Source organism: Calonectris borealis, chromosome 3 (genome assembly GCF_964195595.1).
Source record: "Calonectris borealis chromosome 3, bCalBor7.hap1.2, whole genome shotgun sequence".
In the NCBI taxonomy this organism is placed as follows: domain Eukaryota; kingdom Metazoa; phylum Chordata; class Aves; order Procellariiformes; family Procellariidae; genus Calonectris; species Calonectris borealis.
This window is the reverse complement of record NC_134314.1, coordinates 23,571,212-23,586,923: the sequence shown is the minus strand read 5'-3', so window position 1 is coordinate 23,586,923 and position 15,712 is coordinate 23,571,212. Positions and strand designations below refer to the sequence as shown.

The 15,712-nt window shown below is 38.9% G+C and overlaps 1 protein-coding gene across 2 annotated transcripts in view; it reads right to left on the bottom strand.

The window, feature by feature from the left end:
* Positions 1–15,712, bottom strand: part of ARHGEF10 (Rho guanine nucleotide exchange factor 10) — a 117,582-nt gene that overhangs the window by 76,696 nt on the left and 25,174 nt on the right. For both annotated transcript variants that reach the window (XM_075145183.1, XM_075145182.1), the window contains exons 3-7: positions 8,507–8,677; positions 6,879–7,169; positions 5,511–5,577; positions 4,227–4,306; positions 3,008–3,064 (exon numbers count right to left, since the gene is read on the bottom strand). In XM_075145183.1, the coding sequence (XP_075001284.1) occupies positions 3,008–3,064; positions 4,227–4,306; positions 5,511–5,577; positions 6,879–7,169; positions 8,507–8,677 (666 nt within the window). The remainder of the gene's footprint in view (positions 1–3,007; positions 3,065–4,226; positions 4,307–5,510; positions 5,578–6,878; positions 7,170–8,506; positions 8,678–15,712) is intronic.

The window sequence follows — 15,712 nt, the reverse complement described above, 5'->3', positions numbered from 1 at the left end:
TTGTCTCTAGGAACATCTTCATCACCAGCTCAAATGACAAATGCTAAAACATCGCAAGAATCAAACGAAAATGTCACTACTTCAAGCAGAACAGATTAGACCAAAGTAGCAAGAAACATGTTACACTATGATATTTTATGACTCATTCTTGCAACTCCACCAGTCACTAGGAGTCTCCCATATCTACTTGCCCATAATCTATAGTCTAAGAGCTTGAAGTACAACCTTTTCAAGATATAGAAAGCTATATTGGAAAGTATCACCTGTTAAAGACACGGGTCTTTTTGTTGGCACAGATGTTAAGTACAACAAACTGACTCAAAACAAAATGGAAAATTTTTAGTGCCAATTATTTATCAGGAAACAGGCATGCACTCTACATGCAGCATCATTTGTCATTACAAGTAGACAAGCGTGGACACTTCTGCCAGGGATGCCTATTGTCAGAGGTTATAACACTTCATTTAAAACTGTCTCATATTAAATTCAGTAAACAAAAGTTGTGCTTTCATTTTAAGATTGAAGTTTTATTTAAACTGAGAAAAAATATGTACTCGAAAGAAAAGCTGACATATTTTACACACAGCATCATAGAATCATAGAATCATTAAGGTTGGAAAAGACCTCTAAGATCATCGAGTCCAACCGTCAACCCAACACCACCATGCCCACTACACCATGTCCCTAAGCGCCTCATCTACACGTCTTTTAAATACTTCCAGGGATGGTGACTCAACCACTTCCCTGGGCAGCCTGTTCCAAGGCCTGACCACTCTTTCAGTAAAGAAATTTCTCCTAATGTCCAGTCTAAACCTCCCTTGGCGCAACTTGAGGCCATTTCCTCTCGTCCTATCGCTTGTTACTTGGGAGAAGAGACCAACACCCACCTCGCTACAACCTCCTTTCAGGTAGTTGTAGAGCGCGATGAGGTCTCCCCTCAGCCTCCTCTTCTCCAGGCTAAACAGTCCCAGTTCCCTCAGCCACTCCTCATAAGACTTATGCTCCAGGCCCTTCACCAGCTTCGTTGCCCTTCTCTGGACATGCTCCAGCACCTCCATGTCCTTCTTGTAGTGAGGGGCCCAAAACTGAACACAGGATTCGAGGTGCGGACTCACCAGTGCCGAGTACAGGGGGACAATCACCTCCCTACTCCTGCTGGCCACACTATTATATACACACTATTATATACAGGCCAGGATGCCGTTGGCCTTCTTGGCCACCTGGGCACACTGCCGGCTCATGCTCAGCCGGAACATCTGTCTAAACCCTGGATTCTGTGATTTAAAAACTACATTTTTAGTAATAATAAAATTTTAATATTAACATTAACTAAATTCTTTAGAATTAACACAGAGGAATCTCCTGTAATTTGGAAGAATCAAATTTTAACAATTTTTTTTTTTTAAAAACCTCCATGCATATCAAGATTGTCCTTAAAATACACTTACTGAAGAAGACACTTTAGTTGTAATCTAGCACAATGAGTAATTTAAGAGAATCATCATAGTAAGTCAAAATAAGTCAAGACTTATAGAAGTCAAACTTTTGCAATGCCAGTATTGGGGCAGGCTATACCTAGTGATTTGGTGGACGTATCTTGTCCCTGTGCTAATGTAGACTGAGCCCTCACTGCGACTTTTTTGGAACAGTTGTGTCTCCCTGACAAAATATACAATTAGTAAACATCAAAATCATGAATGTTCAAAGGTGAAATTTCCCCAACTACCTATTTTCACAGAAAGTTTCAATGTCTTTGGGGACAAATAGAAAGCCAAAATTTTAATTAATATCTTGTGGGTTAAGCTGAAAATTCCGACTAAGATGCTCAGCAGAGCTTTGCTCCATGTCCCACATCCTTCCACAGCTCAGCCTCCTGGCCTTGGTGTACGTGTTTCCTGACTGAATAGCCACAGTGCAAAGATGTCTGTGCCCAGAGCAGCACAGTCCACTGAGGGACCTTGCAGTAATCAAAGCATTCAAGTCCTGAATGTAACATAATACTTTCAAATAATAAATGAAACAAATTTCAGTAAAAATTTATAAAACACCTTGCCTGAACACCACTAAGGACAAGAAATGAAAATATTATGGCTTTAACGATAAACGTGGTTTTCACACAAGAAAGCTTACATGTTTTCTTGAATCATTAACAACTTCAGTACCAAACACCTACACCCTCCGAGAGCCATTACAAGTAGATGTCAAGTTCCTAATAAGCTGATCCACTCAAACACAAAATCAGTTAGTAGCAACCAAGCTTTAAGCACAGTCTTCACTATAACCAAAACCTACAAAACAAATCTGAGTAAAAACTCATTGAAATAAGCTTCCCGAGCCCTAGCTCCACCATTCCCAGTAAAGGCAAAATCTTGGCTCCAGTAACTACTACAAGATCTATTCTGCTCCTTCCAAACATGGTCACACCATCAGGAGCTGGATCACTCCAAAGCTGAAAAAAAACATTTCTGTAGAGTCACAATCAGAATAGTTGCTCTGAATCTCCTCTTCCATTTATCAGGTACTTCTACGTTGAAGGGGGACTTTCAAGAATAGAGCAGTTCTCTGTATAACCATGACAATGATACATTTTCATACATTATTTAACTACTTAAAACACCTTTTCCTACCTACCTTGTCTTGTTTAGGTCACTATAGCTACAACACCCAACTGTAATTCTCTAATATATAGAATATATATATAATATATACCTATAAAATAATATATGTATATTTTATAATATAGAGACAATACTTAAGCATTTGTGACAGTATCTATAGAACTCAGAATTCAGCTTCTGAGAAGAGCAGTGTAGGAGACCTGCTGAGATAAAGTCTTTCAAGAGTTAGTTTAATTCTGAACTTTCTAAGACCTACTGATTATTGACACAGTGTTAATTCCATTTGCATTTATTTTAGGTACTTAATGAACGGTATCTATTCAGTATACATGCATATAATTCCGTATTATATTGCTTTCAATGTGGTCTGTATTACAAAGACCTCAAACCTGGTTCGGAGTCTGAATTTTCTCTTGGCACATCATCGTAAATTACTTCATCTGGGTCTAAAAGCAAAACAGAAAAAAAAACCAAATGAGAAACCCCCTAAAATTTGAATGGCACCAACAAACAGTGTTTAAGAGGCATTTGGACAATGCCCTTAATACCATGCTTTAGCTTTTGGTCAGCCCTGAAGTGGTCAGGCAGTTGGACTAGATGATTGTTGTAGGTCCCTTCCAACTGAAATATTCTATTCTAAAGAATTTTGGTTATATTGGCACATATGAATAAAATGGAGATATGACTCATTCTCCACTAGCATTTTGCTAGTACATCTAATCATCATTCAAATAATGCAATAATGCACAAAAAGAGTATAAGGTAATTTGTGAAATTTCACAGAGTTTTATCTGCATTGTTTATGATGACTTTTGGTAGCCTGAAAACAGAAATCCCCTTCAACAGCCAACATTTCTCTCTCCTTTTTACAGCACTAAAAAGTGCTCCTTTTTACAGCACTATGGTATGTTCTGTGGTTATCAAGGGCTGCTCATTGCCTTACTAAATGGCTGTAGAGAAGCTGTAATAGGCATTTTTTAAAAAGAACCAAAACTAAATAATGTAATGATCATTTTAGTACATTAAAAGGCAGGACGAGGATGCAAATTCTTCAGTCACTTCAAGTGACATGTAAGATGAACCTCCAGCCCAATGGGAACAGCCGAGAACAGGCAGGATAACCTGTCCTCAAACCACATGGTCTCTGTTCTGGTTTAAAATGCAGCTGGCAGCCAAGAGCCAAGGAAAAAGTGGCAATTCCTTCCCTTCCATCTTCTCCAAGAACTTATTTGCCAACTACTGCATGAAAAGAACAATTTCATATACAGCCACAGAGCAGACTCTGAACTTGAGCAAATTTCCACTGTACACATATTGATGGAGCCAAATGCTTTCCTTAAGACAGTGATGAATGATTCCATAGACTCCAAAAAGCACTCCATGGAAAACTGAATGTTAATTTTATTCTTAAATACACAATTTTATTACACCGCTGAATGTTTTAACTGGTATAACTCAGTTCTGGAACATATCTGAAAAAATACAGTAAAAGTGAACATGGACATTCCTGTAAAATATATATGTGCATATAGATACACACATACTGTTGATCACAACTTAAAACGGACCTTCTTCTATAGTTGTACTTCAGTGCTCACTGATACTTACTTTCCATCCATGCTGTATTTGCAGGATCTGCAACCCACTTGGCTAGAGCATCATCCTCTCTCTTGGCCTGGTTATCTTCACTTGAAAAAAAGGCCATAAAATAAAAGCATTAAAAGCTACACCACAATTTTTTTAAACAATTGTGAAGACAAGAAAATAAATATCTTGCTGCCTTCCAGTTCCCGAGGCTGCTGATTACTCAAAACTGCTGCTTCAGTATGTAATTAGGAGATTAATAATCTATTTAACAGTCTGACAATTTTAGTCTAGAAATTGAAAACACTTCCCTTCAATCTCAAGAAGTATTTTGCTTTTGAATTCTTCTACCAGAACACAGAAAACTGTCTCTTCGAAAGCAGTGAAGTGAGAGCTGCCCTTTCACTGTAAGTAAGACTAAAGACATTCTGGGCTACCGCAAGAGCCATCGGGCTTGGCGAGGCTGCTATCCTCCTCTGGTTAGTGCTGGTGAGGCTGAACCTGCAACAGTACGTCCAGTTTTGGCTTCCCAACACCCCCCTCCTAGAGAGTTGTGGAGAAACTGAAGCTACCTCTAGAGAGATGTGGAGAAACTGAAGTCGGGGACTAAAGCACATGGCCTATAGGCAAAGAGGTGGAAGACATGGTGCTTATTTAGGCTGGTGAAAAGGATGCTATGAGGTGATGCAACAGTAGCTACAACTATCGGAAAGAGCGCTACAGAGGTAAGTTGGGTTTTCTTTCTGTTTTGGGTTTGTTTTGGGGTTTTGGGGGCTGTTTTTTTTTCGGTGCCAGATGATACACAAGGGGGAATGGTCAACAAACTGCATATTGGAAGATTTGGTTTGGACATTGGCCCGGGGCGGGGGGGGGGGGCGTTGTGCGGAAATCACCAAAGGGTAGTACAGCAGGGAAGACTGCCCAGGAAAGTTGCAGCATCTCCATCCTTGGAGGCTTTCAAGGCTCAGCTACCAAGGCCATGGCTGATCTAATGGCGTGTTGGCAGTGGTCCTGCTGAAAGCAGCAAGCTAGACTACAAGATCTCCAGCAGCCTGTTGCAGCTGACATTGCTATGACTCTATAAAAATTAAATCTAGTTCCTTCAAAAACGTCATGCACAGTTATACATACGAGACCTCAGCCAGTGCTGATTTTGGTACACAACCAGATTTACGGAGTTAAGAAAATGAGAATAAACAAACATGGAAGCATCACACAAGAAAAATAAAATATTTGATTTATCAAATGTAAGCCTTCTTAGGAATTAAAGTTTTACAGATCATTAAAACATGCTGAACTGGCAATCACCTATTTTGAGGCTCCTCTGAGTTTACAGAATTACAATGACATTCTTCAGTTGCTGATTGTGTACCTGCTAAGTAGAAAAAAAAAAAATCAGCAAAATGCTTGGAATAAAATGTCAGTGTGGTTCAAATGGTACGTTTTAGCATAAGAAACTGATTTTACTAGTTCATTGCTAATGAATAATCTACTTGTATACAATATTTTTATTCTTAAACAAACACGTCTAAAAAAATTTAGAAGTTTCTTCACGCTATGTATTTTTGCAAATCAAAAAATTCAGAGACACAGCAATTTGGTATAAGAGCTGTTAAGAGGAAATTACGACGTCTGATGCATTTAATTCTAATCTCTCAAACATATATTCCTCTACAGGTAATAACCACACAATCACATTTGCTTTTACTTGCCAATATTCCTAATGGTGGGATACAGCAAAGGCGGCAAAAAAAAAAGTATCACAGTACATGGATTTACAGTAGAATTGCTGCCTAGCAATTATAGTGTATATATAGTATATCCAAAATACAAGAAAGCAAAAAGAGGCAGGATATGGGGAGCTTTCTGTTCCTCTTGCTCTCTTGACATTAAGCTGTCAGCTTTGCCAATTCTAGTTACAAAATGAGGGATTGTTCCTGTTTCTGTAATAATCCATAGTTATTTCCCTTTCAAGTTTCCTCTTCTGTCTTAAAATTGTACTAAAGGACAAAGAGAATTCATCAAATCATCAAGGAAAACATCCCACAGCAACTCTAAATCCACAAGGATTGGAAAATAAACAAACAAACAGAACTGCATATAGAAAAGGTAAAAGGGAAAAGAACTCTGCCAGGACATAGATAAAGCATGATAAGGTATGAGAAGAAACAATCTGGCTTGAACCTATGGCTCTGAAAATTATTTCATGACACTGAAAGGGAATTAGCATTAATCATTCTTAATGGCAAGACAAGACAGGAGTCCTTCCTTGTACTATATGTTGCAATACGGTGCCAGCAAAACAAAGGTCAAGCATCACCAACTTAAAGAAGGGTTGAGAAAGAACTGACTAAGTATATTTGGTTTTTCTTATGCATCTTTACTTAGGTATCTCAATCCTAGTACAGCAAGCAAAGTCCCGTAGGAACTTTTGTTGGGTTTGTTTGTTTGTTTGTTTGTTTGTTTGTTTTTTTAAATAAACTGACATTCTTCTTCCAAGTCTGACACGAAATTTTCGTTCGTATTGCAGGATAGAGTTCTTTTTCTATTTTGACACAAAATCTCTCACAGACGTCCAGGCTGAGTGCTACACAAGCATTTACAAAACACAGCACAGGTTCCTGAAGTTAAGCACGGATTCCCCTTCAAATAAAGTGAGGTGCGTAAATACAGTACCTTCTTCATCTACAGAAACACTGCGTATTATGACAGGACTGGAGTATGCTGGCAGTATCAAAGGTAAATTAGATGGCACAGCATAGCCACAGGGGACAGGAACAGAATATCCACCAGACAAGTTTGGACTTGCACATTCGTCTTGAGGACTTGGTTCTGGTGATGAGGATGGATCCTTGTCTTGGATTGGTGAAATATTTATGACTGAGTAAGGATTTACTTTGGCTGGAGTGCCTTCCGCAGCAGGTTCTGATGTTTGTAGCTTCTCATTGTTTTCTAAATTATCAGCCCCTTTAGTTGAAAAATTAAACAAAAAAATAAAGTTTTATTTTTCAGACCTGTTCAAGCTGCTTAATATTGCTCTTTGCAAATATCCTAAACACTGATATAATCCTTACTACACAAGTTGCTTACAATCTATGACTCAAAAAATTCCCACACAGTAGTGCTATCCTCCCCATTCTACAGATGAGGAATGCAACAGCAGCAAAACAAGCTGGGTTACAAGGATGCCTATGGGAAAACAGTAACTGGATTCTAAATCCTGAATAGGAGGATTTCTGACAAGCAACCAGGGTCATCTTTTGCTTGTCATAAGCACATGGCTGAGAACAGCCTTAAACCCTGAAGGTTAAAATCTGGATTCTAGATGAATTTGGATCTTATAAACACAAATACAAGAAACATTTTAGGAATAGCTAGGAAGAGAGAAAAAGTTCATTGGAGGCACACTCCTGAAAGAATAGTCCTGAAAATGCTCTGTTAAGAAAAGGGGAAAGAAAATAACTTTCTAAGTTTTCCTCTTTGAAAATAAATTATTTTTTGTTACACAAAGTTCCTGGTATTTCTTGAGACAAGCTGAGGTACAGTAGAACCAAAGGCCCCTCTGAAGCGAGCTGCAGAACTGCATCCCAAGCAACCAAAAGTTTTTGAGCTGAAAGTACAACTTCACAAAAGGGTGAGCGAGCAACAGATTTTGAGGGAAAGATAGTGTTTAAGTTGCAGGTTGTCAAACTCCATAGTCACCTGAAGAGTCATCTATCTTTAATTGCCATGAGCACAATGACTCCGCTTACAAAAGGAAATTCGATCAAAGTCAGCAAAATCAACTGTTGTCCATTTGAACAGAATCCAGTGATTTCCAGACTGCACCTCAGCACTGGGAACATCTGCATGTGTTGTAACAAATGTTTTAATGTTTAATAAAATAAATTTTATTTTTATGAACAAAATTCATATATTGAGACTCCATTTATTTCTATGCACGTCATATAAGATCAGCAACCACCAAGCTTAGCTGTGGAAGCAGCTTATCTCAAGCCATCTACATGCCATTAGAGCTGCAAGGGCATAAAGTTTTCCTGTAGCATGGCACTGTGACTAAGACCAATCCATTGACTTGAGTGTCACACTTGGATGGGAAACCTCACAGGAATTACACGTGACAGTCACTTGCCTTGTCAAATCTACCATGAGTGTAACTAGCAGGAATATTCAAAACACTTCTATTGTATTTCCACAGAAACCTCTTTTCACAAGTATTTTTATTGCACTGTCAAGAAAAAGCACCCTATAATCAGTCTTGAGTATTTAGCCTAGCGGAGGCACAGCCTGATGGGCTGACTTACCTATGGCATTAGCCTCTTGGCGCTCTATGCTATTTCCAGGATCAGAAGGAGGCGGCACAAGGGCTTGCCTGTCTGCTTCTGGTATCTCATCTCCACTGTCAAAGTCAAACTGTTCTCCCTCGTCCTCCTCTTCATCATTCGTACCTGTGGCTTTTGGTTCATGCTCTAGAACTGTGCAGAAAGACATGCTTTTGGTTGTTTGCTCTTAATAATGATTTCATGGGACCAGTAAATGTTCCACGTTATGAATGAAGCTTATGCAATGAACCCTTAGATTTTTAGGTTACTGGAACAGAACAAAAGCTCCTTGAGATGTTGATAACCTCATGTAGTTTTCAATAAATCCTTTAGTGTAAACAATGAAATTACTTGGAAGGCAATTAAGAACTGATAATGCAAATACCCTTGCTTTTGTCATAATGAACCAAAACCAAAACATTTTTAGGAAAACACTTAAACAGCCGATTCTTTAAACAATAAAAGTTCACAGATTAATTTATTTGTACAAGGATTTTGGGACTTTATAACTTCAAGTCATTTTTCCTTTCTAACTGAAACTTCTAAGTCTATTCTTTCTCAACAGTGTCAAAAAGCCAGTGACGCTAACTTTCTTCACACACATTACAAGAGACCAGCAGATTGGTTTTCCTACTCCAATCTGAGATAGTTTTAAACCAACGACCCTATGCAACATGCTATTAGCCCTATTACACACACACTGCACTTTGGTGGAGGTGGGGGGGGTTGACTTTTCAGTTCTTATCTTTGAAGAAGTAATGGCCGAAATAATTACACCGAAATAATTACAATACAGCTAGGAAGTGGGAGCGTGGCGGGTATTTTTGTCTTTGCTTGTGAAGACCTGCAGCACAGATCTGGCACTGTACACGGGGCTGGGGAGGGGAGCAGAAAGAAGTGCCGGGCAGTTTCCCTCCATGCTATTTTTCTTACCCGCAGGAGTCTTGAGAACCCACAAAGATTTAAACCCCTCACTGCCTTATCTACCGCTGGTTTTGCTGTGCGTTCGCATTGCAAGAAGCCTGCTCACAGAATCCAAAGCTTCTGTCAGAGACACTGCACAGAGGAGGGATAGGCAGAGCAGCAGCAGCTGCCAAACCTGCCAGCCTCCTCCCTGTTCCAGGAAGCCTTCACTGCAGCTCCCCAAAACAAAAGGGCTCCATCTCTCCTTCCCTCGACCTGCCTTAGCTGCTCTCCCACCTTCTGGAGGAGAAACTCTTATCAGAAATCCCCTTGAAGCAGAAATGTCATCTGTGGAGATTTTTTGGTCGAGTTGACCTTCCTCCCAAGCTCTTCCTCAAACCCATGATCAATACCTAACTTTTACGCAGGTGTTCAACAACGTATTAAAAATGTTATAAAAAACCCACATAACTATAAAGCATAAAAATATAGACTGAAATACATAAATATGTAAATACACAAATATGTTATAAAAATATACACAAAGTTGATAGGGTTCCCCCCGTCCCTTTTCAGGTAACAATATGAAAAACAAAGTCTTGCAAGGACAATTGGATCTCCTGAGTCATGACGATACTATCAGCTCTTCTACCATCCAGGACATGTTTTTGTATCTTTATGATAAAACCCACACAAACCACAGCTCTAGACTGCTTAGATTGTCATGGTAATCAGCATTCCCGCCAAGGCTTCTATTTCTTCAGGCGGGCTGAGCCAGCATATTTTATCACAGCCACAAATAACAAGATCTTTCATGCAGCCTCTCTGTAGGAGAAAAAGTGAACTAATTGCAAAAATAGTAAGGAACAGAAAAGGAATTATCCTGCCTTTATTGTCACGGTTTACGGCTGAGGCAGCAGGACGCTTAGTTTAATTTTGATGCTTTTTTAAAATCCTTCGGTAAGAAGTCAGCCTTTGGATTAAGGCTTTTCATTTTTGCTTGTATCCATTAGCAATACTTTTTTTTTCTTGAAAGATGCAAAAATCCTGCAGAACTCTTCCACATGATTCACGACAATCAAAGCATTCTTCCCGATTCAGCATCCGCCTGACTAGACTTTGTACTGCTTGCTGCTTGACAGTAATGGGGAAAAGAAGGAAAAGGTGGGTGGTGTGTTGCTTTATTTCTGTTTTTTTTTCATTTTTTTTACATTTTCAGTATATCTCTGTACTTCAACTTTGGAAAACACAAACCTGTGAAATACTACGTAGAGTGTTTTTTGTGATTACCAGTGTATGAAATGTTGGTTAGTGACGCAGGCTAGGGAGATAAGTAGATGGCAGTCACAAGTAGGTAACAGCCACAAAACAACAACTTTTTGTGTACATGCACTGCTACCCGCCACTCCTCTCGCTGTACTGTATAAATGAAACACAGCAGCAACCACTTCCAATAACTTAAAGGAGCTCTCTCTGCACTTCGTATGGTGGGAGGAGGGGGAAAATGAGGTTACTGTAATGAGTTGGTCATTTCTGCAGGATTAGGCCACTCAGGAAACTGGGGTGTTGCTGGAGCGAGGCTCAGCTGAGAGCCATGAGCCCACCTGCTCACTGGAGGTCACATCCAGACATCAGCAAAAGAAAAAGCATGTACGCTTAAGAAATGTCTGAGCCACGCAGGGAAACGTTGTGGGAGCAGCAGGCACCTCTGAGGTTTTGTGGCTGCTAGGTTAGGGAGCTTCTGGATCCAGATGCTTCCTTAGGGCATATAAAGTAACTTCGGTATCAGATGCCTGATAACTCTCTATTCCAGCACTTTACACTGATGCAATTCCCCAGGCACTGAAGTCCAGCACAGTCTCTCCATTTGTCAGAGACAGACAAAACCTGCCACTGGCAAAAAAAGGTAATTTGAGACACTAAAAGCAAAAGGAATGACTCAAGACCCAGGAGCAAAAGCTGGTCAACCGATCACAATTCCCCTTCAACACGCCTCCCCATTTCCCCCAAAAAAGCAAGCAACCCATATTTTATGATTGCGAGAAGAAATCCTAACATAGGAATTGATTTTCTCAACTCAGGTAAAAAAAATTGAAGGTGTCACCTCATTTTTTCCTGTTATGGCTGTTAATGCTGCTCTGTTTCTATTCAGAAACATTTACTTTCCATCAGAAATAAACATGGCACAGAACCCTGTAATTGGGCACTTAGAGCCTGGAAAGATCCCTACATCACATCACTGATGGGACAGTGAGTTAAGATGACAAAACAGACAAAAAAAAAGAGAAATTCCCTTCTCAAATTACGTGTCCTTTAGAAAGGGCAGTCTGGAGACAAATATCCTTCACTTCCAAAAGTTTTAAAACTGTGTTTCAGCTTTGCATCGCTTCTGCATTTGCTTAATTCTGCAGGTATATAAACTTTAACCCTTTAAATTTACTGATCCCTTCAGTCTCATACTTAAAAATATTCTCCTTTAAGCTTTCAATCTCAACAGCATCCAATTTCATTTGATGGAAAAAGTATTTTAATAACAAAAATGAAGATGGAGAGGCTTTTTGCTTCAACTGAAGAGCTGCTCAGCACTGCAAATAAATACAGATTATGTCATACGAAAAAAGACATCCTGAATAACTACAGTTTTGAAAATACATACTTTTTCTACAGTTGTTTGTGTTATGTCAAAACAACACACACACACAAAAGCTCTTGGGAAGTGCCACAATAAATTAGGAAGACACACAGCATATTTACTCTTGGGCTGAATCTGGCTACAAAAAAACATCACAGATCTTGCAAAATCTCATGTCGATGAAGAAGGCCCCAGTTCTTCCAACCCTTTAACTGTAAATCAAAAGGATCAAATCGAAAAGTGTACTTCCAGGCAATTGTGCTTGCAGAGGAAAACTGTGGGGGTGAGGGAGGATTTCCAAAGGCACACCCCGCCATCCCAAAATCACATAAAGGACAACTACTTTTTTTTTTTTTTTTAAACATAATTTTAAAATTCACTGGGTGTTTTTTTTTTGCCAAAGTAATAAACACAGACTGCTTAGCTTTACAGAGTCTGCCTGGAATTACTTCAAATAATTAAATTAGTTACTAAAAATCTAATTTGCCCTTTCACCACTACTCACATCCTTAACTTTACGCGTGCCAACCGGAGCAATGAGAATACAATAACTGATTAAACTTTTTCATCTTTTGCCAATACCATTCTGTAGCATTTGCTTTGCAAATGCTTCAGGGAAATTCTTGCGTTTCTAAAAATTTCTATTTGGAGTTTTAAAGCATGAAAAAGAAATAAATCTGATATAATGGAAAAATTGCCTTCAAGTTAAATTAAGTGTGAAAGTGCGAATTTAGGATTAGGAAAAGGAATATATACTCTCGATAACTGCTAGCACAACACACAGATTTATGACTTTTTTCTGTGGTATGTTATTCGGTGAAATGACTTTTTCTTAAGCTTACTTCAAAAACAAGCTAACTTAGGCTGTGTTTACAGAGACCTGCTGAGGCATAAGCAAATGTAAACAATTTTTGGTTGCTCTGCCAATTGCAAAGCATTCTTGGCACCATCTGCTTTCCCATTCATTTTCCTTAAACTATTTACAGTTCAATGTAATACAGCTAAAGAGTTACAAGTTTAAGAGTGACATTAATTTTAAAGCTGAGATTAAGCTAGTGAAGCTTCATTAATAGTTTTATTCAAGTTTATTTTAGAGATACAGAAATAAGACAAAATAGCTCTGCACTTACTATCAAGTACACTTTGAATACAGTGCAAACACATAGGAAGAAAAGCTCCCCAAAACTCTGTCCTCCCTTGCAATCGTGTAAATCAGAGATAATTCTGAAGAAGTCAACTGAGTTTCTTCCATGGAAAACCATGATAAAGGAAGAAAGAACAGAACCCCAAGCATGAACAGTTCAGCAGTCTGGAGCACAGTAACAACAAACCTGGACTCCCTGGACATAAATAGGCATGCTGCCATCAAAAAAGATGAATATTTTATGTTATGTTTTAAGGTATGAAAAATATCTTTAGAAACGGAAGTAAGGCTTCTGTATAGTTTGGAATGTCATCCTTGCAATCAGTTGTAGTCCTTTTTTTTTTTTTTTTAATTGAAGTTAGCAGGGAACTACGGAACAAAAAGGGAAAATGCATCTATTATATTTGAAAGATTCCATGACAAAGAATTTTCTAAAGACTGCAGGATGTGGTAAATATGCATGTTCTCAGAAGGGGAAACTATTTTTCCTTTCTCCTTCTAACAGTCACTTTTCTTCCAACACATTAACTTTTTTTTTTTTTTTGGGGGGGGGGGAGGGGAGGGACCTCTAGGGTGTAATTTATCTTGTATATTCACTGAATGCCAAATTTTCTTTTTTTTTCTGAATGATAAACGTTTTTAATCACTTTTACCATATCACCACCTTACACTGATTGGTGGAGAAAATAAGTGTACAATGCTTCAGATGGAAAATATCTAATTATTATTTAGTGAAAAAAAAATACTAATACAATTGAACCTAAAGCAGACTGGCAGAAGCTGCTTGTTCTTATTCCAATGTGCAGTTTTAAAACGTTTCTCTTTTTTACTCGTGTATTTTGGGTTGCAATAAGACATTTGGGACTGCATAGACCCACCTTCCTTCAAACTGAATTCCCTGAATGCTTCAACTTTCTACAAATTCTTGAGTACCCTGAAATAATAAACTTTTCTATATTTTTTACTGAAAAGTTTTGCGTATCTCGGAATATTTTTAGGTATTATAAAATTTGATGACTTACAAAGGTTACAAATCAAAGCAAACAGCCAGGCATAGCAATCTGAGTGCTTATTATTTAACCTTGATACATTCCAGAGATTTCTCAGATGAGATACGCCTGCCTTTTCAGACCTTTACTTCTAAAGAGCTAAAATCTGCCCAGCTCCTTATGTAAGTGTACAAGGCACTAGATAGAAATAAGAAACCAAAGTGTGCAGATACCAGGAAATAACTGAATTTTTAAAGTTACCCTTGCTTTTGTAAAACTAACCATTTGGGCCCTAAAATACCATGCTGATTGGGCTCTCGAGTTGTTTACTTTTTATTTCAGGTGAAATTTCGTAGTAGAGGCTTGGCGTTTGTCAGGAAGGTGAACCTTGTGCTAGGAAACGCTTGTGCCGATTTGGCCAACTTGTGAACCTTTGGAAAATGATGGTTGATTCATATCGGCAGGAACTTGCAAAAAGGTTTTAAGAGACTTGGTCAGCACTGGATAGCCTCTAGTTTCTCCCAGCTTTTTAGTACTGATTAGACTGCATTCCTACAGCTAGAAAGCAACACGGTATTTTCTACCTGCTCATGTCTCCCACTTGTGACCACGACTTCTTCAGTATCAGAAGAGAAAACTGAAGTTAAATATTCTTCTGCTCTGGTACACATCTCTCTTCTGCATTCCCCAAATGACACCTCTACTGGCACCTGCACAGGGAGAGGGGTGAGATGTGCAGAGTGGCTGGGTAGCGCAGGAGGGACCCCATAAAAAGAAGGCTGGCTTTAAGAGCAAGTGCTCCTGCAGACACTGCCCTTCATCGACACTTCTAAGTCACAGCGTGACATTTGCCAGCACACCACTGGCATCCATAAATCAGCTCCTCATACGGTCACGCAGGTGGAAAGTATCTATTTTGCTGGGGGAAAGAAAAGTCTAAAGCAAAATTGTGTGTGCAAAAACACACGGGTGAGCACTTCTTCCCATGAGAAGCAGATCAGAGCCAAGGACTTTTATTCCCCTTCCACTTGCAGTTGCGCTGAGCTGGCGCTGCAGGAAACCCAGGTCCCTGCGGTACAGGCATGCTGCTAATTACACACAGCTCATGCATGTATCCAAAGCATGACCACAATGTCACCATTACAAGTCTCTGTGGAAAACAGTTACAAAAAAAACCCCAACAAAACTAAACAGTACACATACATGCAAAAAGTGTTTCCAGTGATGGAAACAAAAGCAAAACCACATGAATTAACAGGCTCTCCCTGCAAATAAACAACAAAGAAATAAGTAAAAATGCCTCTTTAGTATTTCATAAATACAGACATTACATACTAATTACGTTGTCAAGCATGCATAACAGATATTATTCTTCTGGATAAGAAAACAAACCCAAAATTGAAGTCATAAGAACAATGAATCTGCCTGCTCAAGTATCAGAGAGATACTGCTAACAACAGAATGCTGAATACTAAGGAATTTTACTTCTTGAAATAAAGCCCAGATCTGTGGATGTTAGG